Below are 25,705 nucleotides of genomic sequence, written 5' to 3'. Positions count from 1 at the left end.
ACTATTTTAAATAGCTGCAACATAATGGCACTTTAACTTTAACTCCAAGTAGATAGGATCTTTGATCCAAGACACAACTTACATTTAACTAAAATGTTATTTTCTTTGTGCTCGACAAAAGAAAAGTATTGAGAATGTCTCCATGTTAAAAAACTCGACTTCTGGCTTCGCCATGATGTCTTGTTAGTTGTTATGAGAGTAGCGTATATGTGTGTGTGTGTGTGTGGAAAGCACGCCTCTTCTTTTCCACCGGAGCGCTCCAATAAAACACACTCAGATCTTCAGTTTCTAGCCGATACTACATACAAATAACGTAAAATAACGCAGTAACGCATCATGCAGTAACGGTAACTGAGTTACTGTATAAAAAAAAATAACGCGTTAGATTACTAGTTACCGCCGAAACTAACGGCGTTACACTAACGCGTTACTTAGTAACGCGTTAGTCACAACACTGTTCATCACTCCAAACAATGTTTGTAAGTTTTTAAAATATATCTAAAACTATCCTTTTTCACTAAACCGTCCCACGTGTGGTGTGTGTCGGAGTGATTTTGTGCATATTTGTACGTGCTATCGTAATGAAATCAAGATAGCGTTGTTAGCATTAGCTAATATGCTTGCACGTTTACGACTGCCTGTTTTTAGTATTATTAACTTACAATGGCATTTTTTTTTTGTATTGTTTCAGTTTCACAAATTCTTCAGTAAATTCACCAAAACGTCACCGCGGAGTTATTGAGTCTTTTCAGCTGATTGGAGAGCTAGCTTGCGCAGTTAGGGGGTCCGTGACGATGACTTATGTTTTGTTCGATCATCCGTTTTACTGCCGTGTTACAGACACCGTTTGGAAACTATTAAGATATGTAAATAAATATTTATAAAATATCTCTGTGTAAATAACGTATATATCTGCGGCTTATAGTCCGGTGCGGCTAATATACGGAAAACATATTTATTTCCAAGACTTAGTGGAGTGGCTTATATCCTGGTGTGCTATTAAGTCCGGAAATTGATCATGATTAATTGAGTTAATTACGGACAAATATGTTTGACAGTAATTATTTAATCATAACCAAATTATATCATTTTCGTTGTTATGATAGAATTGTCAGTTAAACATATATAAAGCTCTCCACTCACATGCATGCATGTATTTATCATCTCCACACACACACATGCATGTATTCATCATCTGCATGCACAAACACACACACACACACACACACACACACACACACACACACACACACACACACACACACACACACACACACACACACACACACACACACACACACACACACACACACACACACCTACCTATCCACAAGGCTCCCCACAGGATTCGTGATTGCAGCTCTACTATTTTGTATTCATAGCACTCTCCAATTCTCTCTCTGTTTCCCTCATGCGAATACAAAACAGATAAAGCAGAATCAAAAGAGAGCCAAGAAATGGCTTCCTTTTCCTACCGCGTCTCTTCAATGTGAACCCCCGACACTTGATTGACCTGTTTTATCACGTTAAGAGGGGCACAGGTCCACAAAGGGAAGAGAGCCGTGGGGCTGGAATGACAATTTGCATGCAGGATGACACATATGCTTTGTCCGAGTGCTACAGACCTAGGGGTCGGCAACTCAACATGTTAAAGAGACGTATTGAAGACAAATCTGTCTGGAGCCGCCAAAAATTAAAAGCTTTATAATGAAGGCAACACATGATGTAAGTGTCTATATTAGCTATATTAGCCTACTATCAAAATTACTTCAAAAGTCTTATATAAATGTTATAATTAAGGCAACATGTGATGCAAGTGTCTATATTAGCTATGTTAGCTTACTATCAAAATTACTTTAAAAGTCTTATAAAAGTGTTATAATGTAGACAATACATGATGTAAGTGCCTATATTAGCTATATTAGCCTACTATCAAAATGACTTTAAAATTTGTATATAAGTGTTATAATGAAGGCAACACATGATGTAAGTGTCTATATTAGCCTACTATCAAAATGGCCTTAAAAGTCTTATATAAGTGTTATAATGAAGGCAACACATGATATAAGTGTCCATATTAGCCATATTAGCCTACTATCAAAATGACTTCAAAGGTCTTATATAAGTGTTATAATGAAGGCAACACATGACGTAAGTGTCTATATTAACCTACTATCAAAATGACTTTAAAAGTCTTACATAAGTGTTATAATGAAGGCAACACATGATGTAAGTGTCTATATTAACCTACTATCAAAATGGCCTTAAAAGTCTTATATAAGTGTTATAATGAAGGCAACACATGATGTAAGTGTCCATATTAGCCATATTAGCCTACTATCAAAATGACTTCAAAGGTCTTATATAAGTGTTATTATGAAGGCAACACATGATGTAAGTGTTTATATTAGCCTACTATCAAAATGGCCTTAAAAGTCTTATATAAGTGTTATAATGAAGGCAACACATGATGTAAGTGTCCATATTAGCCATATTAGCCTACTATCAAAATGACTTCAAAGGTCTTATATAAGTGTTATAATGAAGGCAACACATGATGTAAGTTTCTATATTAACCTACTATCAAAATGGCCTTAAAAGTCTTATATAAGTGTTATAATGAAGGCAACACATGATGTAAGTGTCCATATTAGCCATATTAGCACTACTATCAAAATGACTTCAAAGGTCTTATATAAGTGTTATAATGAAGGCAACACATGATGTACTTGTCTATATTAGCCTACTATCAAAATGACTTTGGAAGTCTTATACAAGTGTTACAATGAAGACAACACATGATGTAAGTGTCTATATTAGCCTACTATCAAAATTACTTTAAAAGGCTTATATAAGTGTTCTAATGAAGACAACCTGTGATGTAAGTGTCTATATTAGCCTACTATCAAAATGACTGTGTTGCAGGCTGATGCAAATCTTTGTTGACAGAAATGTTGAAATTTTATATTTATTCTACACATTTTTACAACATTGAAAAACATTGGTAAAACAGAGGGTGAGATAACTCCTGGAAATGACTGTCTTAGAATGGCCAAAGGTATAAATGTGTGTGTCCAAGTTAAAGGAAACTGATTTATTACAATCTTTGCAAGCTGGGCAACGTTTGCTGTGGTCTGGAACAACATGGCACACAAACATATAACATACAGGTTATATGTCATAAGACATGCAAATATAAATTAAATACACAGAGGACATGAGTAAAGGAAAGTAAATGAGCTCAAATATACCTACAAACGAGGCATAATGACGCTAACCTAAATAGCATGTTAGCATGGATTAGCTAGCAGTCATGCACTGACAAAATATGCTTGATTCGCACTCAAACAAGTCAATAACATCAGCAAAGCTCACATTTGTGCATTCACGCACAGTATAAAACATTTGTTGGACAAAATTAGACAAAGAAGTGGCATTAAACATGTCTTTCCGTGGCAGCGTCAGAGAAAGTCTTACATGTAAACAAACTAATGTGTCACAGTCCCACACATCTACGGTGAGTTCAAGGACTGCCAAAATCAGTAGGACAAAACAGCGCTTGCCAAATACTCTCATCAGTGAAGCATAAACATACTAAACAGTGGGCTTTCTAACAATTAGGAAGATTTGTGTCATGTTTGTCCTCCTACAGAAACCATATTAAAACAAAAAATATATTTTCTCCTCCATCTTTTTTTTTGTGAAAAAGCTCCTGGGAGCCACTAGGGCGGCGCTAAAGAGTGGCGGGTTGGCAAAGCAATATCTCGTCCAGACATGTTCACCGTCGACATCAACATTGCACTTTCATCCACAAACCAATGTCTTACTTTCACTATCTTGTCAGCCTTCACTCCTCCTGACACTGACGCATCGGCGATTCCGATCTTTAATAAAAAAAGAGGCAATTATCTCGACATGCTCGCCCACGTCCATCCTGACACAAAAACCCTCCATCCTGCAGTGACGCCCACTTTTTTTTTGTCTTACTCCATCCGCCTCTTGTCCTCCCGCCACGTCCCACCGTTGCCAGTCGCCAATGATTAACATGGGTCTTATTTCTGGCCCCGCCCCCGCCATGCGCTCCCTTAAGGCTCGCCTCTCCGCCCACCTTGACGTCTTGTCATTGAACAGATAAATCTGAAGATAGAACACGATGCCATTCGCTGTCTGGCAGTCCTGAAGGTTGCCTTTGAACAAAAGCAGCCCGAGACAAGATGCACTATATTGCCAAAAGTATTTGGCCACCTGCCTTGACTCACATATGAACTTGAAGTGCCATCCCATTCCTAACCCATAGGGTTCAATATGATGTGGGTCCACCTTTTGCAGCTATTACAGCTTCAACTCTTCTGGGAAGGCTGTCCACAAGGTTGCCGAGTGTGTTTATAGGAATTTTCCACCGTTCTTTGAAACGTGCATTGGTGAGGTCACACACTGATGTTGGTCAAGAAGGCCTGGCTCTCAGTCTCCCTTCTAATTCATCCCAAATGGTTCAAGTCAGGACTCTGTGCAGGCCAGTCAAGTTCATCCACACCAGACTCTGTCATCCATGTATTTATGGACCTTGCTTTGTGCACTGATGCACTGTCATGTTGTAAGAGGAAGGGGCCCGCTCCAAACTGTTCCCACAAGTTCGGGAGCATGGAATTGTCCAAAATGTTTTGGTATCTTGGAGCATTCACAGTTCCTTTCACTGGAACTGAGGGGCCAAGCCCAACTCCTGAAAAACAACCCCACACCATAATTCCTCCTCCACCAAATTTCACACTCGGCACAATGCAGTCCGAAATGTAGCGTTCTCCTGGCAACCTCCAAACCCAGACTGGTCCATCAGATTGCCAGATGGAAAAGTGTGATTCATCAGTCCAGAGAAGGCGTCTCCACTGCTCTAGAGTCCAGTGGCGATGTGCTTTACACCAGTGGCCCCCAACCACCGGAACGATTGGTACCGGGCCGTGCAAGAAATTTAAAAAATACATAAAAATAAATAAATATATATATATATATATATATATATATATATATATATATTTTTTTTTATTAAATCAACATAAAAAACACAATATATACATTATATATCAATATAGAGCAATACAGTCTGCAGGGATACAGTCCGTAAGCACACATGATTGTATTTATTTATGGGGGGTGAAAAAACAACAACAAAAAAAACACAACCCCCCCCCCCTCCCATCCCATCCCCGGTCCGTGGGACAAATTTGCAAGCGTTGACCGGTCCCCAGCTACAAAAAGGTTTGGGGACCACTGCTTTACACCACTGCATCCCACGCTTTGCATTGGACTTGTTGATGTATGGCTTAGATGCAGCTGCTCGGCCATGGAAACCCATTCCATGAAGCTCTCTGCGTACTGTACGTGGGCTAATTGGAAGGTCGCATGAAGTTTGGAGCTCTGTAGCAACTGACCCCTCTCTGTCAGTTTTTACGTGGCCTACCACTTGGTGGCTGAGTTGCTGTTGTTCCCAAACTCTTCACTTTTCTTATAATAGAGTTGACTTTGGAATATTTAGGAGCGAGGCAATTTCACGACTGGATTTGTTGCACAGGTGGCATCCTGTGACAGTTACACGCTGGAAATCACTGAGCGCGGCCCATTCTTTCACAAATGTTTGTAGAAACAGTCTCCATGCCTAAGTGCTTGATTTGATACACCGGGCCAAGTGATTAGGACACCTGATTCTCATCATTTGGATGGGTGGCCAAATACTTTTTGGCAATATAGTGTATATTGTGAGTCTGAAGAGGTATGATATCAAATTGAACAATAAAATACTAAAATCCCACTGCTCTTTATGGATATTAGTCCTGTTGAGTTCAGCATTAAACGGTACAAGCAAGTTAGCTGTGTGTAGATCAGCGGCTTTTGGGTATGAACGTGCTCCAGTTCCGCCTCACTTTGTTGACAAGCATGGCTGCTTGAGGACTTGTCGCCGAGTCGCCCTCTGGCTGCTGCTTGCTCATCAGACGCAGTGGGAATGGGATTCTGACACCAATTATGCAAACACGGTGGGAAGTTGTTGTCAGTACAGCAGCATGTTGCTTTTTCCACGATGCATCATTCAAAACTGAAAACCTCAGGGGAAAAAAATACTTTTGGGTAAACGGTTTGAACGAGGTGTGTCCCAAACCTAGACCTGAAACTAAACGATTATTTCGGCTTGTGTCCAAAAGTTTCCCATCTATGGGTGTTCTCATTCAACCAGGTCATCAACTGGACTGTTTGCCTCTCTTCCAAGTAGGCTTCATCAGTTCTTGCTCAAAGATCTGGTCTAGATGCTGGTGACAAAACCCTGACTCTTGATCCAACAAGAGTTTTAGATATAAGCCCGATAGGAGCAGTCCTCTAGCATGTTTGCTTAGCATCTAAATGTCCTCCTATAAACACTCAAGGTTAGTCTTTTCTTCAATTTAAGTCAAATCCTCTACAAAACGAGAAGCTAGCAAATATACTTTATATATATATATCTATATATATATATATATATATATATATATATATATATCTATATATATATATATATATATATATATATATATATATATATATATATATATATATATATATTTATATATATATATATATATATATATATATGAATAGAATAGAAAGTACTTTATTGATCCCTGGGGGAAATTCAACACCACAATTCGCTCACAATAGACAATAAACACTTAGGTATTGTTTACATGTGAATAATATAAATGCAGTTTATTATACGGAATTATTCACATGTGAATAACATGAATACAGTCTATTATACAGCCTTATTCACATGTGAATAATATAAATACAGTCTATTATACAGCATTATTCACATGTGAATAATATAAATACAGTCTATTATACAGCATTATTCACATGTGAATAATGCTGTATAATAGACTGTATTCATGTTATTCACATGTGAATAATATAAATACAGTCTATTATACAGCGTTATTCACATGTGAATAACATGAATACAGTCTATTATACAGCATTATTCACATGTGAATAATATAAATACAGTCTATTATACAGCATTATTCACACGTGAATAACATGAATACAGTCTATTATACAGCATTATTCACATGTGAATAACATAAATACAGTCTATTATACAGCATTATTCACATGTGAATAATATAAATACAGTCTATTATACAGCATTATTCACATGTGAATAATATAAATACAGTCTATTATACAGCATTATTCACATGTAAATAATATAAATACAGTCTATTATACAGCATTATTCACATGTGAATAATATAAATACATTATACATTTAAATACAGTCAAAAAGGAACATATGCATTATACAGTCTGATGAACATCTTGGATTTATATATATATATATATATATATATATATATATATATATATATATCTATATATCTATATATATATATATATATATATATATATATATATATATATATATATATATATATATATAAATATATAGATATAGATATAGATATATAGATATATGTATACTGTAGATATATACATATATATGAAGATTAATGTATTTTTTGTTGGTGGAGGCTATTTTTTCTTCATTATTGGCGGCTATTTCTTTTTGTTTATGACGACTATTTCTTCGTCGGTGGCAACTATTCTTTGTTGTCGGCGGCTATTTACCTTTGTTCCGCGGGTATATATTTTCCATCGTTGGTGGTTATTTCTTCTTTTTTGGCAACAGCTATTTCTTCTTCTCTAGCGCCGTCTTCTTTCGGCAGCCGCGGTTTTGTCTTTGTTGTTCGCCGGCTGTTTCTTTTTTGTTGGCAGTAAATATTTCTTCTTCGTTGTCCCGCCGCTGTATTTTTCATTGGTGGTGGTTATTTCTTCTTTTTTGGCAACAGCTATTCTTCTTTGTTAGCGGCAGCTGTTTTTTCTTTGTTGTTCAGTGGCTATTTCTTTTTCACTGGTGGTGGCCAATTTTTTTTTGTTGGTTGGCAAATATTTCTTCTTCGTTGTTTGTCAGCTGATTTTTCTTTGTTTGCGGCTAATTATTTTTCGTTGGCGCCGGCTATTGCTTATGACTATTGCAGCGACTATTTTTTCTTTGTTGGTGACAGCTATCTCTTTTTCTTTGTTTGGTGGATATTCTTTATTGGCGGCAGCTATTTCTTCTTTGTTGGTGGCGGCTATTTCTTTTTCATTGTTTGGTGGATATTCTTTGTTGGCGGCAGCTATTTCTTCATTGGCAGTAGCTATTTCTTCTTCGTTGGCCTGTGTGTATTCCTTTTTTGTTGGCGGCTTTTTCATTTTATTGGCGCCGGCTGTTTCTTTTTTGTTGGCAGTAAATATTTCTTCTTCATTGTTCGGCCGCTATATTTTTCATTGGTGGTGGTTATTTCTTCTTTTTTGGCAACAGCTATACTTCTTCATTAGCAGCGGCTGTTTTTTCTTTGTTGTTTGGCGGTTATTTCTTTTTCATTGGTGGTGGCTAATTGTTTTTTTGTTGGTGGCGGCTATTTTTTCTTTGTTGGTGGTGGCTAAATTATTTTTGTTGGTTGGCGGTGATGTATATTTCTGGTCTTGTTGTCCTCGTATGGACCTGAGGACGACATGGCGGTGTGAAGGATCAAGGGAGACGCCGGGGCCGCATCTTTGTACAAAAAGTTGCTTTCTTGCAAGCGAGCATCATTTTACAGGTCTGCAGTACCTGGAGGAGGTCTAGCCAGAAGATGTGTCACTCCCCACTTGGAGAAGCCAAACCAACAGTTTCTATTCCCCACTCATGTCTGGTGGGTGTGCGCTAGAAAACAACCTGACCATATAAGGAGATGTTGGTGTGTGTCTGCCAACAACAGATGTAGGTCATGGCTTGAGTGTTGGCGTCAAGGTAAACATGTAGTCTCTTCTCATGGATGGAGTTATCACTTTGCATAGCAAGGTCCAATTTACTGCCTTTTATCTTGCCAGGACTAATCTAGTCAACATGTGCTGTCAAAGTGAAGGGCAGAGTTTTATTGTGTGCTCACAACAAAGTAGCCACTATTCACTTAAAGCTGCTGCTTCACTTTCTCCAAGATGAATATAAACATTTACCATATGCAAAACATCCTAGGTGTTATTTGACACCGCAGCGCATTTTTCTTCTTCGTTTGGCAGCTGATTCTTCCTTGTTGGTGGGTGCATTGTTTTCTTTGCTGTTCAGCGGCTATTTCTTTTTCATTTGTGGTAGCTCATTTTTCTTTGTTGGTGGCGGCTATTTCTTCTTCTTTAATGGCATCTATTTTTGCTTTGTTGGCGGCAGCAATTTTTTCTTCGTTGGCGGCAAATATTTCCTCTTCGTTTTTTGGCAGCTGTTTTTTCTTCTTTGTTTGTGTTTTTTTGTTGTTGTTGTTGGCGACGGCTCTTGCTTTTAACTTGTCGGCGGCTATTTCTTTTTTGTTGTCAGTGACTATTTTTTCTTCGTTGGTGGCAGCTTCCTCCTTGTCATTGGTTGGTGGATATTCTTTGTTGGTGGCAGCTATTTATTTTTTGTTGGTGGCGGCTATTTCTTTTTCATTGTTTGGTGAATATTCTTTGTTGGCAGCGTCTATTTTTTCTTCATTGGCAGAGATGATTTCTTCTTCGGTAGTGGCGGCTATTTCTTCTTCGTTGGCGGTGGGTATTAATTTTTTGTTGTTGGCTTCTGCATTTCATGGGCACCGGCTGTTTCTTTTTAGTTGGCAGTAAATATTTCTTCTTCGTTGTTCGGCAGCTATTTCTTTTTCATTGTTTGGTGGATATTCTTTGTTGGCAGCAACTATTTCTTCATTGGCACCGGCTATTTTTTCTTCGTTGGCAGAGACTATTTCTTTTTCGGTGGCGCTGGCTATTGCTTTTTACATGGCGGTGGCTTTTTCTTGTTACTTGTCGGCGGCTATTAATTTTTTGTTGGCAACGACTATTTTTTCTTTGTTGTGGCAGCTTCCTCCTTGTCATTGGATGGTGGATATTCTTTGTTGGCGGCAGTTATTTTTTCTTGTTGATGGCAGCTATTTCTTTTTCATTGTTTGGTGGATATTCTTTGTTGGCGGCAGCTATTTCTTCTTTGTTGGTGGCGGCTATTTCTTCATTGGCAGTGGCTATTTTGTTTCATTGGCAGAGACTATTTCTTCTTCGGTGGTGGCGGCTATTTCTTCTTCATTGGCGGTGGGTATTCATTTTTTGCTGCCGGCATTTTCATTTCATTGGCGCCGGCTGTTTCTTTTTAGTTGGCAGTAAATATTTCTTCTTCCTTGTTCGGCAGCTATCTATTTTTCATTGTTTGGTAGATATTCTTTGTTGGCGGCAGCAATTTCTTCTTTGTTGGTGGCAGCTATTTCTTTTTCATTGTTTGGTGGATATTCTTTGTTGGCAGCGGCTATTTCTTCATTGGCAGTGGCTATTTTTTCTTTGTTGGCGGTGAGTATTGTTTTTACTTGCCAGTGGCTTTTTCTTGTTACTTGCCGGCAGCTAATTCTTTTTTTGTTGGCAGCAACTATTTTTTCTTCGTTGGTAGCAGCTTCCTCCTTGTCATTGTTTGGTGGATATTCTTTGTTGGCATCAGCTATCTCTTTGTCATTGTTTGGTGGATATTCTTTGTTGGCGGCAGCTATTTCTTCTCTGTTGGTGGCGGCTATTTCTTTTTTTATTATTTGGTGGATATTCTTTGTGGGCGTCAGCCATCTCTTTGTCAATGTTTGGTGGATATTGTTTGTTGGCAGCAGCTATCTCCTTGTTATTGTTTGGTGGATAGGATTTGTTGGCGGCAGCTATTTCTTCTTTGTTGCTGGCGGCTATTTCTTTTTCATTGTTTGGTGGATAATCTTTGTTGGCGGCAGCTATTTCTTCTCTGTTGGTGGCGGCTATTTCTTTTTTATTGTTTGGTGGATATTCTTTGTTGGCGGCAGCTATTTCTTCTTTGTTGGTGGTGGCTATTTCTTTTTAATTGTTTGGTGGATATTCTTTGTTGGCTGCGGCAATTTCTTTACTGGCAGCGGCTATTTTTTCTTCGTTGGCAGAGACTATTTCTTCTTTGTTGGGTATTCATTTTTTGTTGCCGGCTTTTTCATTTCGTTGGCGCCGGCTGTTTCTTTTTAGTTGGCAGTAAATATTTCTTCTTTGTTGTTCGGCAACTATTTATTTTTTATCGGTAGTGGTTATCATTTGTTGACGGCGGCTATTTCTTCTTTGGCAGCGGCTATTTTTGTTGTTCGTTGGCGGAGACTATTTCTTCTTTGGTGGTGGCGGCTATTTCTTCTTCGTTGGCGGTGGGTTTTCATTTTTTGCTGCTGGCTTTTTCATTAAATATTTCTCGTTCGTTGTTCGGCAGCTATTTATTTTTCTTTGGGGGGGGGCTATTCTTTGTTGGCGGTGGCAACTTATTCTTTGTTGGCAGCAGCTACTTATTCATTGGCAGCGTCCATTTCTTCTTCCTTGGTGGGAGCTTTTTCTTGTCCGTTGTTCAGCGCCTATTTCCTCCAGTCGGCCATCCAAACTAGGGATGGATAGGAAACAATGTGAACAATGTTAGTCGGAATATTAGTCCAGGTTCCCACCAATGCTCGATGCCCAACCCTAATCATAAGTGGGGCAAACAAGAGAAATATTGTTATTTTACATCATCAACAGGCTGCGTGTCATATTACGTTGGGCATTGCAGTCTATTTTGCATACTCGGGCACTTGTAAATCCTATTGTCTTGTTCACACCCATGTGCAAAAACTGCATTACCAAATAGACTTTGTCTGGAGTTAGGAGTCATTTAGATGAATATATACAGTATGCACTCAGTATTATATTCATGTATTTCTATTGCCAAATCTGGTTATAGCGCGTCTCCATGACCAAGGCCCACTCCCTGTTGTGATCTGCTGATATTTGAATTGTTAAAACCGCACCCTAGTGTGAAGGAACACTGTGTCGCGTTCTGACTGCTGCTTCATTTACATGTTCTAGCCGAGCTCCACGCAATTTGTCTCAGAGCGTCTGACTTTATTATGCATTTCTTGCGTTATTCATATGAAGGACTGAGCCAGCACCGCGGTTCAGAGATCAAGAGTGACACACAGTCGTGGTCAAAAGTTTACATACACTTGTAAAGAACATCATGTCATGGCTGTGTTGAGTTTCCAATAATTTCTACAACTCATATTCTTTTGTGATAGAGTGATTGGAGCACATACTTGTTGGTCACAAAAAAATACATTCTTGAAGTTTGCTTCTTTTATGAATTTATTATGGGTCTACTGAAAATGTGAGCAAATGTGCTGGGTCAAAAGTATACATACAGCAATGTTAATATTTGCTTACATGTCCCTTGGCAAGTTTACCTGCAATAAGGCGCTTTTGGTAGCCATCCACAAGCTTCTGCTTGAATTTTTGACCACTCCTCTTGACAAAATTGGTGCAGTTCAGCTAAATGTGTTGGTGTTCTGACATGGACTTGTTTCTTCAGCATTGTCCACACGTTTAAGCAGGCCCGGCCCTAACCAATCTGGCGCCCTAGGCAAGATTTTAGGTGGCGCCCTCCCACATCGGCAGTGAAGTGTATATACTCACAAGAAACCGAATAGCTTTGTCTTTGACCTTTTTTTTTTACTTAAAGAAAGCAAAATAACAATCAGAATTGTTAACAAGATAAAAAAAACTATGGATAAATGAATGAATACAAAAAATAAAAAATTAATAAATGAAATACAATATTTTTTACATACATAAACACAAAATAAAACGTGTCAACAAGTTGCATACAATAAATTAAAAATACAATATAAATAAGGCACTGCACAAAACAAGATATCAAACCAGTATGACTTTAACAACTATATTACAAAAAAAGGGGATCCAACAGAGTTCTCTATTTGTGCTTTTTAATATTGTATTAACTAGAATGACTTACAAATTACCAAATTATTACTAAATTAAATTATCACCAGGAAGTACTGTAATTACCTAACGTTACGTTATTATTTTCCATAACAATTTAGCCCCCTCCACAATATTAACCCGACGTTAAAACAGAACTAGCTATTTATTGATTAGCAATTGCCGAATCATGTAACATTAGCTTAATGCTAAAGGTTACTATCACATTCTGTAACAGACAAATAATTTAATGTAGGCTAACGTTACCTACCTGCTACCTCTGTCTTTTTCTCGTTTCTCCTCTTCTTTTCTATTTTTTCGTCCCTGGGCACCTGACAGTTTTGGCCGTTTTGACATCTTGTGTTGATTTTTTGATGTGGTGACGTCCAAAAAGAGTCATGATACGGGAAGGGAGGGGGCGCACCGTGCGGGGGGAGGGGGGGGGGGGGGCGTAATGTTGTAACAAATAATATTTCTATTAAATAGGCTTTACTTTGCATTTTAATTAACGTGGGATTATTTTATGTATTTAGAAATAATAGTACCAACTTTTTTATTTTTTTCCTCCAACATTTGTGGCACTGGCGTGGCGCCCCCTGATGGACGGCGCCATTAGCATTTGCCTATACGGCCTATGCCACGGGCCGGCCCTGCGTTTAAGTCAGGACTTTGGGAAGGCCATTCTAAAACCTTCATTCTAGCCTGATTTAGCCATTCCTTTACCACTTTGGAGGTGTGTTTGGGGTCATTGTCCTGTTGGAACACCCAACTGCGCCCAAGACCCAACCTCCGGGCTGATGATTTTAGCTTGTCCTGGAGAATTTGGAGGTAATCCTCCTTTTTCATTGTCCCATTTACTCTCTGTAAAGCAGCAGTTCCATTGGCAGCAAAACAGGCCCAGAGCATAATACTACCACCACCATGCTTGACGGTAGGTCTGGTGTTCCTGGGATTAAAGGCCTCACCTTTTCTCCTCCAGACATATTGCTGGGTATTGTGGCCAAACAGCTCCATTTTTGTTTTATCTGACCACAGAACTTTCCTCAAGAAGGTCTTATCTTTGTCCATGTGATGTGTCTTAAATGTGTGGACAATGCTGAAGAAACAAGTCCATGTCAGAAAACCAACACATTTAGCTGAACTGCACCAATTTTGTCAAATGGAGTGGTCAAAAATTCAACCAGAAGCCTGTGGATGGCTACCAAAAGCGCCTTATTGCAGTGAAACTTGCCAAATATTAACATTGCTGTATGTATACTTTTGACCCAGCACATTTGCTCACATTTTCAGTAGGCCCATAATAAATTCATAAAAGAAGCAAACTTCATGAATGTTTTTTGTGACCAACAAGTATGTGCTCCAATCACTACATCACAAAAAAATTATATTTGTAGAAATGATTGGAAACTCAAGACAGCTATGACATTATGTTCTTTATAAGTGTATGTAAACTTTTGATCACGACTGTATGTGTCTGGGTGGTTTAAAAAAAAAAAGAGACTTTGGATCAAACTTTTCTATATCCGTCGGTGTGAACACTAAATATTGACTGCCGGCTTGTACAAAATGTCTTCTTACACGTACTCAAGACTGCAAGGAATAAGACTCCAGCGCATTGAGTGAGACTGGCCTACTTTTGCCCGCTTAAACGCACTCGCACATTCCCATCCAGCTGGATGATAGCTGTCTTCAGCAAAAGTGAAGAGTACATGTTTTGACAGCAACATCTTTCTGATGTTGGGTCTGAAAATTAAATGCTGGGGCTGAAGAAGCGCCTTGACTGACACTGTAAAACATCCATCCCCGCTCTGCTCCTGGTGACTGCGATTATATTTAAAATGCTGTTTGTCTTTTGATTCCGACGCCCTTTGGTGTGTGCTTATTTTAAACCTATTAGTACTTTTGGGTGCGTTGATTCATCTTAAAGCGCTGTTGAAGTGCCTGATTAAATACGCTCTTTTCTTCCTCCCACTCCTCCCGGGACATGTGGAATTGTACAAGTGTAAACATTTACTTTAGTGGAACTTTGTTAAGCAAATTCAACTCAACCGTTCCCATCTTTCTGCTAAAAAAGGCTTTTTTTTTTCTGTCCGAAATTGTTTGTTCTCATGCCATTCCAAACACCAAATCAAATATTTGACACAGGGTTGTACGGTATACCGGTATTAGTATAGTACCGCGATACTAATGAATCATATTCCGTACTATACCGCCTCTAAAAAAGTACCCCCCCGTGCCCACGTCGTCGTCACGTCGTGACATTGCTGGTTTTACGAGCAGAGGAGCATGTTCGGCAGCACACAATCACAGAGTACTTACAAGCAGACACAGTGTGTAGACAGAAAAGGGAGAACAGACACATTTTGGCCTAAAAAGTAAAGATAAAGGTGAAGTTATAACACTGAAACACCCTCAGGAACAGGTGCTTTAGGACATGGCCTGCTACCTAGCGGCTAACGTCCATCCGCAGTCTGCAGTGTTTTAGCTACTTCTAAATCACTAATCCTCGCCTCCATGGCGACAAATAAAGTAAGTTTCTTTTGTGATGGATCACCGTAGCTTTAATGCTAAACATGCTTCAATACATACGTACCTTAGCTCACCGGCATCAAAATGTAAACAAACGCCATGGGTGGATCTACACCTGACATCCACTGTAATGATACCAAGTACAATAGTGTATCAAGTCGATACTACTACCATTACATCTTCTTTTGTTTAAAAAAAAAAATCACATTATGTTCAGAAACTCAAGAAATATGTCCCTGGACACATGAGAACTTTGAATATGACCAATGTATGACCCTGTAACTACTTGGTATCGGGTCAACACCTAAATTTGTGGTATCATCCAAAACTAATGTAAAGTATCAAAGAAGAGAAGAATAAGTGATTATTACATTTTAACAGAAGTGTAGATAGAACACGTTAAAAGAGAAAGTAAGCAGATATTAACAGTAAATGAACAAGTAGATTAATAATTCATTTTTTTTGTTGTTGTTGCAGCTGTTACATATACTGTAATATTGTACATGGTAATTGGGATTTATTATATATTGTATATATTAAATACAAATATAATAAAATATGTCAGTATTTATTATATACTGTATATATATATGTAAATATTACATATGTTATATTTTATATTGCTCCCATGGTACATTTTTAGTCTACTTTATACCTGCATTATCCTTTCCATCTTTACCCTTTCCATCCTTTGAAACTGAGCGACTGTGTGGAACAATTTTCCTTGTGGCTCAATAAAGTTTGTCTCAGTCTAAGTTATAACTCCACCTTAACTGTAATCAGAAAACTGAAGTGAAGCACCACCCACCTCTAGAACGACGCGCACAGCAGGTGTTTGCTGCAGGGATGTCGCCTCTTGTCTGGAGAACAACTTGCCATCGCTGTGAAGCTGATATTTCCTAAAGGTGGACTTTCTTTTGTCCATTTCTGCTCGCTTGTGGCTCACCTGTAGCACGTGAACTGCAGCCAAGTTCCTCCCCGCTACGGCACGGCCCAAAGGTCAAAAAGGAAGTGGTTGCGTTAATCGCCCGTTAAAAAAATGAGTGCCGTTATTGACATGTATAGTTCACGCGTTATCTTTGACAGCCCTTCTGGAAACCCCAAAAATGTGCTTCGTTATTTTCTCAATTGTAACATGTTTAAATAGAATATAATTATTCCGGCTAAAATTAAGTAAATAGCTCTAAAAACTAGGGAATTTTCTCAAAATAGCATTTTAAATCCTTTAAAAAATGTTTATTTTTCCCCTCTCCCAGTCTGCATTTCCTGGTTTTCCACACGGAGGAGATCCACGACGTGCTTCGCATCTGGGACGGTCCCCAGGACGGAGGCGTGCTGCTGAGGGAGCTGAGCGGCTCCACGGTGCCGCCAGACGCCCACAGCACCTTCAACACCATCAGCCTGCAGTTCACCACCGACTTCTTCACCAGCAAGCAGGGCTTTGCTCTGCAGTTCTCCGGTGAGCGCCGAGACGACGATTAGGAAAAAAAAATTAAAAAAATTCAATGGCTTTGGCTTAAAGAAAGAAAAAAAAAGAGGACACAAATCCTCAAAGGTAAACTATGATTCATCTCAGTGTGGTGCCTTTGTGCCTCCCCTCGCTTCTTCAGTCTCCACCGCCACCTCGTGCAATGACCCCGGCTTGCCGACTAATGGGACCCGCGGCGGCGACAGCAGGGAGCCCGGGGACCGTGTGGTGTTCCAGTGTGACCCGGGCTACGTCCTGCAGGGCGCCGACAGGATCGCCTGCACCGAGATCAACGGTCGCTACTTCTGGCAGCCGGACCCTCCCACCTGCACAGGTACTCTTAAAGGCACAGCGGGTGGAGTGAACCCTGGGTCATAATCACACGAGGAAAATGATCAGAACACCACTAATACCAGGTACTGCTCAGCCTTAGGGGTCCATACATCTTGAAAAAGGTCAGACGGAGCATATTGCAAGTCCCACAATAGTGTTTTTTGTGATGGAACACCGTAGCTTTAATGCTATTAGCAGTGATGGGTCTAACACAGACCTGTGCAGAACACAGACCTGTGCAGAACACGGCCCGCGGGCCACATGCGGCCCATTAAGATTTTCAATCCGGCCCGCGGGACGTTCTACATTTTTTTTTTTACACCTTTAACATCAAAACTGTAGCCGACTATATGATGTGCAGTGCTGTTTTTAAATGACCGTAAGTCTTGAACTAAAGAAAGTATTTTAATGGTCGAAATCGGCGCTTTTGTGTGTTATAGGAGTTATTACGGTAAGCTACATAACATACCCATAAACTGCCCCATAAACAGTAACACACCCATAAACTGCCCTATGTGTATATATATATATATATATATATATATATATATATATATATATATATATATATATATATATATATATATATATATATATATATATATATATATATATATATATATATATATATATATATATTGTGCTAGATCCACTCGACGTCCATTGCACCGGTCGCCCAGGGGGGTGTCCCCACATCTGCGGTCCCCTCCAAGGTTTCTCATTGTCATCCCATTGGGTTGAGTTTTTTTCTTGCCCTGATGTGGGATCTATGCCGAGGATGTCGTTGTGGCTTGTGCAGCCCTTTGAGACACTTGTGATTTAGGGCTATATAAGTAAACATTGATTGATTGATTGATGTAAACACCAACACACTCATAAACAGCAACAGACCCATAAACTAACCCATAAACAGCAGCACATCCATAAACTGACCCATAAACAGCAACACACTCATAAACTGCCCTATAAACAGCAACACAGCCTTAAACAGCAACATACCCATAAAATAACCCATAAACAGCAACAGATCCATAAACTGCCCTATAAACAGCAACACACCCTGAAACATCAACAGACCCATTAAATAACCCATAAACAGCAACAGATCCATAAACTGACCCATAAACAGCAACACACCTATAAACTGCTCTATAAACAGCAACACGCGCTTAAACAGCAACAGACCCATAAACTAACCCATTAACAGCAGCAGATCCATAAACTGACCCATAAACATCAACACACCCATAAACTGCCCTATAAACAGCAACACACCCTTAAACAGCAACAGACCCATAAACTAACCCATAAACAGCAGCAGGTACATAAACTGACCCATAAACAGCAACACACCCTTAAACAGCAACAGACCCATAAACAGAAGCAGATCCATAAACTGACCCATAAACGGCAACACACCCTTAAACAGCAACAGACCCATAAACTAACCCATAAACAGAAGCAGATCCATAAACTGACCCATAAACAGCAACACACCCTTAAACAGCAACATACCCATAAACTAACCCATAAACAGAAGCAGATCCATAAACTGACCCATAAACAGTAACACACTCATAAACTGCCCTATAAACAGCAACACGCCCTTAAACAGCAACATACCCATAAAATAACCCAGAAACAGCGAGAGATCCATAATCTGCCCTATAAACAGCAACACACCCATAAACTGACCCATAAACAACAACAGACCCATTAACAGCAACACACCCTTAAACAGCAACAGACCCATAATCTAACCCATAAACAGCAGCAGATCCATAAACTGACCCATAAACAGCAACAGAGCAATAAAATAACCCATTAACAGCAACAGATCCATAAACTGACCTATAAACAGCAACACACCCTTAAACAGCAACAGACCCATAAAATAACCCATAAACAGCTAGAGATCCATAAACGGCCCTATAAACAGCGACAGACCCATAAACTGACCCATAAACAACAACAGACCCATTAACAGCACCAGACCCATAAACTGAGCCTGCCTCACACAGTGTGCTTTGAAAAGTGTGATGTTATTAACAAAATGTTTCGAGTCCTTGTCTTCACAACGAGAGTTTGAAGGGAGACAACTTCTCTAACAGCCGAAGTTGACTTTGGCGTGACAAAATAATAGTTGATTATTTTCAGCTGCTATGTTTACGTTCTGCACAGAATGCGTGAGTAAGCATATAAAAAGTGCCTTTTATCCCGCTTCATCACAGCTCCGTGCGGAGGCAACTTGAGCGGTCCGAGCGGACTGATCCTCTCCCCGGATTATCCTGAACCGTACCCTCATGGGCGGGAGTGCGACTGGACGGTCAGCGTCACCGAGGACTACGTCATCGCGCTCAGCTTCAACCAGTAAGACTCTTGACTCTGCGTCCGGCTCCTCTTGCCTTGCCGGCGCGGAATCCACAAAGTATTTGTCTGATCTCGCCCTCAACCAGATTCAGCTTGGAGCCCAGCTACGACTTCCTGCATATCTATGACGGACCAGACTCCCTCAGTCCTTTGCTGGGAAGCTTCTACGGCATAGACGTGCCCGATCGGATCGAGAGCAGCTCCAACACGCTCTTCCTGGCCTTCCGCAGCGACGCCTCGCTCAGCAGCAACGGATTCGTGCTTCAGTATCGAGGTTTGCACATTTTTGGAACATTCTTCTAATGTCCTGTTTTGTCCGGCCCGGGCCGGGGTGAGTGGGATGAGTCTTCTCCGATAAATGATGGATTATTGCCTTGTTTGAGCAGGGGTCTCAAACGCAATTTAACTGAGGGCTGCTGGAGGTGGAGTCTGGGTTTCAACCCCTGACTGAATGTGTTAATGACTTCTACCATATTATCGGCCTTAAGGTATTATATAAACCCCGTTTCCATATGAGTTGGGAAATTGTGTTAGATGTAAATATAAACGGAATACAATGATTTGCAAATCCTTTTCAACCCATATTCAATTGAATGCACTACAAAGACAAGATATTTGATGTTCAAACTCATAAACTTTATTTTTTTTTTGCAAATAATAATTAACTTATAATTTCATGGCTGCAACACGTGCCAAAGTAGTTGGGAAAGGGCATGTTCACCACTGTGTTACATGGCCTTTCCTTTTAACAAATCTCAGTAAAGGTTTGGGAACTGAAGAGACACATTTTTGAAGCTTCTCATGTGGAATTCTTTCCCATTCTTGCTTGATGTACAGCTTAAGTTGTTCAACAGTGCGGGGGTCTCCCTTGTGCTATTTTAGGCTTCATAATGCGCCACACATTTTCAATGGGAGACATTGCTGGACTACAGGCAGGCCAGTCTAGTACCCACACTCTTACTATGAAGCCACGTTGATGTAACACGTGGCTTGGCATTGTCTTGCTGAAATAAGCAGGGGCGTCCATGGTAACGTTGCTTGGATGGCAACATGTGTTGCTCCAAAACCTGTATGTACCTTTCAGCATTAATGGTGCCTTCACAGATGTGTAAGTTACCCATGTCTTGGGCACTAATACACCCCCATACCATCACACATGCTGGCTTTTCAGTTTTGCGCCTATAACAATCCGGATGGTTCTTTTCCTCTTTGGTCCAGAGGACACGACGTCCACAGTTTCCAAAAACAATTTGAAATGTGGACTCGTCAGACCACACAACACTTTTCCACGTTGTATCAGTCCATCTTAGATGAGCTCAGGCCCAGCGAAGCCGACGGCGTTTCTGGGTGTTGTTGATGAACGGTTTTCGCCTTGCATAGGAGAGTTTTAACTTGCACTTACAGATATAGCGACCAACTGTAGTTACTGACAGTGGGTTTCTGAAGTGTTCCTGAGCCCATGTGGTGATATCCTTTACACACTGATGTCACTTGTTGATGCAGTACAGCCTGAGGGATGGAAGGTCACGGGCTTAGCTGCTTACGTGCAGTGATTTCTCCAGATTCTCTGAACCCTTTGATGATATTACGGACCGTAGATGGTGAAATCCCTAAATTCCTTGCAATAGCTGGTTGAGAAAGGTTTTTCTTTAACTGTTCAACAATTTGCTCACGCATTTGTTGACAAAGTGGTGACCCTCGCCCCATCCTTGTTTGTGAATGACTGAGCATTTCATGGAATCTACTTTTATACCCAATCATGGCACCCACCTGTTCCCAATTTGCCTGTTCACCTGTGGGATGTTCCAAATAAGTGTTTGATGAGCATTCCTCAACTTTATCAGTATTTATTGCCACCTTTCCCAACTTCTTTGTCACGTGTTGCTGGCATCAAATTCTAAAGTTAATAATTATTTGCAAAAAAAAAAAAAAGTTTTTCAGTTTGAACATCAAATATGTTGTCTTTGTAGCATATTCAACTAAATATGGGTTGAAAAGGATTTCCAAATCATTGTATTCCGTTTATATTTACATCTAACACAATTTCCCAACTCATATGAAAACGGGGTTTGTAAATTGTGTATGTTGACACGTCCGCTTGCTTACAGACAGTTGCTCTTTGTGTGTTTGTTGTGCAGTCATTTTTGTGTCACACCATTTTAAAATTTGCGTCTAGATCACCATAATATATTTAACTATTAGCCTCATAGTATGCACGGGCCGCAATTATTTACTAAAATAAAACCAATACACATTTTGCTGGACGACACAATATAGCCGATAATGAAGATTATCATAAGCATTATTTTCGACTGTAATTATACTGCATATTATGTAAGAAGAGTGGCCATGCCAGCAACCTGAGGGTTCCTGGTTCAATCCCCACCTTCCACCATCCTAGTCACGTGCGTTGTGTCCTTGAACAAGACACTTCACCCTTGCTCCTGATGGGTCGTGGTTAGCGCCTTGCATGGCAGCTCCCGCCATCAGTGTGTGAGTGTGTGTGTGAATGGGTGAATGTGGAAATAGTGTCAAAGCGCTTTGAGTACCATAAAGGTAGAAAAGTGCTATACGAGTATAACCCTCTGCGGTCCGCAGGTATATTCAGTCCGGCCCGTGAGACATCAACACACATGGTCACACGTGAAACTGCCTGCTCACTCAACTTTGTGGATATTGTGAAAAAATGTCCAAGCACCGATCATAATTCAAAATTACACGCACTTAAATCCACCACCGTGCATGATGGGGAAAAAAATGCAAAACGCTCTCTTCACATTCATCCATGTTTGACACATTTTAGCTGCTTGATATTTCTGATTGATTACAAAACTTTAAGGAGGTCGCCACGGAAGTAAAGTAGGGAGAAGTCAAACTTTCACATGCTCTTATTAACCCAAATATATGAATCATATATCCATTATATTAATGTAATATGTATGTCAGGTTCAAACACTGATGACATCTATTAAACAAGACAAGAAGCAAAGAATCAAACAGCGGCATAATTCAATTTTGCTCAATTGAGGAGAAACGTGTCGACCTGTAACCTCTTACGGTGTCACCCACGCTCTGGCGAAAGATTGTACGCCATCTCTTTTTATTTGGACTTTCCCTGTTTACAGAACAACATCTATTTCTAAAGGAATGGGGAGTATGTAAACAGTCATTGTTTTCGGTCACATTAACACTAAAGAAAAAGATGCCTCGGGCTCGGGCTGGTCCTGGCTTCAGCCTGGGCAGGTCTTGGATGACAATAGATAACCCCCTCCCGTCTCCTCCCCCCATCGTACACAATGGAATTTTCCAAGCCTTTGCTTGGTGCAACAAAGACAGCCTCTTGTCTGTTCATTGGGAACTCAGAGAACGGAAAGTTTTTTGATAATTTACATACAATTTCTCTGACAATGTATATATAATATAATACTATAATATAATATATATTAATGTAATATATATATATATATATATGTATATATATATATATATATATATATATATATATATATATATATATATATATATATATATATATATATATATATATATATATATATATATATATATAGGGTTCTGCGCAGTATCTTGGCTGTTCCTAGGACTGTGCTCTTCTGGACTGAGGCTATGTACTAGTTACTATGGTAATCTAATTAGTTACTATGGTAATCTTAAGTCACAGCAGCTCAGACAAAGCACCAAGCAGTGTGGGCGTGGTGTGTTTCCAGAGCAACCAGCCTTAAATGTGGGTTTCAGGGACAGACGCGGAAGGAGATTTTTACAACAATGTTCTAAAGCTTAGTGATATATCAGATGTATCAGATTGTAGGTGTTTTTGTTTTTTTTACCCTTTGCGTTCATATTTCTCTGTGTTTGTTGCATTTTTGTTGCGTTTCGCTTGATTGTAAAATATGTTGATGGAGAGGGGGTTCGACGTTCATATGTTGTCAATATTCAGTGTTTTATCCTTCATAGTTAATATTGTAAACCCCACATTCTTTATTTTCATGTACATTCTGGGTGTCTCATTCAGTAAAAAAAATGTCGTTCCGTTTTTCAAGGCGGTCTGTCATAACGTTTTTATCCTACTCAGTGGCCTAGTGGTTAGAGCAGACCTGGGCATTCTGCGGCCGGCGGGCCACATCCGGCCCTTTGTGCGTCCGTGTCCGGCCCGCGTGAGGCCAATCATAAATTACAAAATACATTTTAAAAAGTATCTATGTCGAGTGTGCAATACAACGGTGCTGCTTTTGTTTTGAAAAGCGTTATTTGTATTACTTCCGTGTGGACGTATGCGCGTGCGTGATTGTGAGTGAATGTGAACAGCTGCAATCACAAATTACAAAATAAAGTTGAAAAAACATCTATGTCGTGCGCGCTATACAACTGTGTCGCTTTTATTTTGAAAAGTGTTATTTATGGGCGTATGTCCGTGTACAACCTGTGAGTGAAGGTGCACAGCGACAAGTGATGCACGGTTTACACCCGAGATGCTAAAAAGAGGAAAGTTGATGACGAATGGCGTGTTTTCAACAAGACATGGACTGCCAAGCAACGTTCCCTCTAAGGTGCGCGCCTGCATAATTGCGCACTGCTCAAACGTCCTCATAGTGTAACCACACAAAGTTACACTATGACTCCTCAGTCATACGTGGGCTTATTTTACTGTCATTTATTATTAATGTTAATTTATTGATATTAATCATGGAATGCTGTTACTAGAGAAAGTTACAGGAATGGACACTTCATCCTATGCTTACATTTCATTGTGCAACATGAGGATGTTTAGGGGGAACTAAATGTGATCTCTGAAAGGGGTACAAATGATTTCCAAAGCAGTGCTTTTGGAATAAAGTTAAGTTAGGTTAAATGAAAGTATTATTATTATTATCATTTATCTTACGGTATATATCAAAAATAATATTGAGCAAAATTTAATTGAAATATTGTCAATGTGGCCCTCCAGCAGTGCTCGGGTTGCTCATGCGGCCCCCGGTAAAAATTAATTGCCCACCCCTGGGTTAGAGTGTCCGCCCTTAAATCGGTAGGTTGTGAGTTCAAACCCCGGCCGAGTCATACCAAAGACTATGAAAATGGGACCCATTACCTCCCTGCTTGGCACTCAGCATCAAGGGTTGGAATTGGGGTTTAAATCACCAAAAATGATTCCCGGACGCGGCCACAGCTGCTGCTCACTGCTCCCCTCACCTCCCAGGGGGTGATCAAGGGTGATGGGTCAAATGCGGAGAATAATTTCGCCACACAGAGTGTGTGTGTGACAATCATTGGTACTTTAACTTTTTAACTTTTTAGCATTCAATCAGACATTATTGTGAGGTTTTGTATCAGTGTTCCTAAAAATAGATATACCGGCCCCCAGATGCATTTTTTTCTCTAAATTTGGCCCCTGAGTCAAAATAATTGCCCAGTCCTGGTCTAGTCTGGTGTGTGTAAGCCAGCGGGTCCCACCTACGCCCACAGAGACAAAGATTGTGGATGGCTGAAAAGAGGTCACTCTGCTCATTGAATTCTACTAGTGAATAAACACGCTCCGGTGCCGATAGCGATGCGCAGAGCGAACCCTCTTGTACCCCTGATTGTAAGCGACAGACGAACACAAACGGACGTCACAATTGATCTAAAGTTATCGAGTTAGTTTTCATCCATCATTGGTTTAATTGATGTATTGACTGTCAACCCAGGCCTAAAGTCAAGTAGAGGATGAATAACTTCTTGTTTTGGAACACACTTGCACAGCTTATATTTAGGCAGACTAGAAAGTATGAGGATGAAATGTGTTGCTGAAAAAGACAACATGTGTCTAATGCATGAGGACCTCCAACTGTTTCTTGGCTGGTGGTTGTTGTGCGTCCTGGCTCCGCAATGCATTTGCAAATTGCACATCTTCGGATTGGATTGTGCTGTTCTGGTCTGACAGGCTTACCCCTGAACTCATCCCCGTGATATTTACGGCATCTGATACAATGTGTGATAATGAGCTGCCAATCTGCTCCGGCAGATGGACCCAGTGTGTGGCTCATAAAAAAAATGTAAAAAACGCTCCACTTTCCCCTGTTGTGAATTCTCCGCAGTAGTAAAGCATAAGCAGATAAGATAAGAATGATGGAACAAGTGTGCTGGGCGAGCAAGTTG

The 25,705-nt window shown here is 39.9% G+C and overlaps 1 protein-coding gene across 2 annotated transcripts in view; it reads left to right on the top strand.

Moving 5' to 3' along the window:
* The window catches only part of csmd2 (CUB and Sushi multiple domains 2), a 691,992-nt gene that overhangs the window by 424,039 nt on the left and 242,248 nt on the right, over positions 1-25,705 (top strand). For both annotated transcript variants that reach the window (XR_009822205.1, XM_062030117.1), the window contains 4 exons: positions 16,641-16,843; positions 16,995-17,186; positions 19,417-19,555; positions 19,642-19,829. Coding sequence is in view for 1 of the 2 variants with exons in the window: in XM_062030117.1 (XP_061886101.1) it covers positions 16,641-16,843; positions 16,995-17,186; positions 19,417-19,555; positions 19,642-19,829 (722 nt within the window). In the remaining variant the exon portion in view is untranslated. The remainder of the gene's footprint in view (positions 1-16,640; positions 16,844-16,994; positions 17,187-19,416; positions 19,556-19,641; positions 19,830-25,705) is intronic.

This window comes from Entelurus aequoreus, linkage group LG20, assembly GCF_033978785.1.
Source record: "Entelurus aequoreus isolate RoL-2023_Sb linkage group LG20, RoL_Eaeq_v1.1, whole genome shotgun sequence".
NCBI classification, from domain to species: Eukaryota; Metazoa; Chordata; class Actinopteri; order Syngnathiformes; family Syngnathidae; genus Entelurus; species Entelurus aequoreus.
This window is presented reverse-complemented; position numbering and strand designations above follow the sequence as displayed.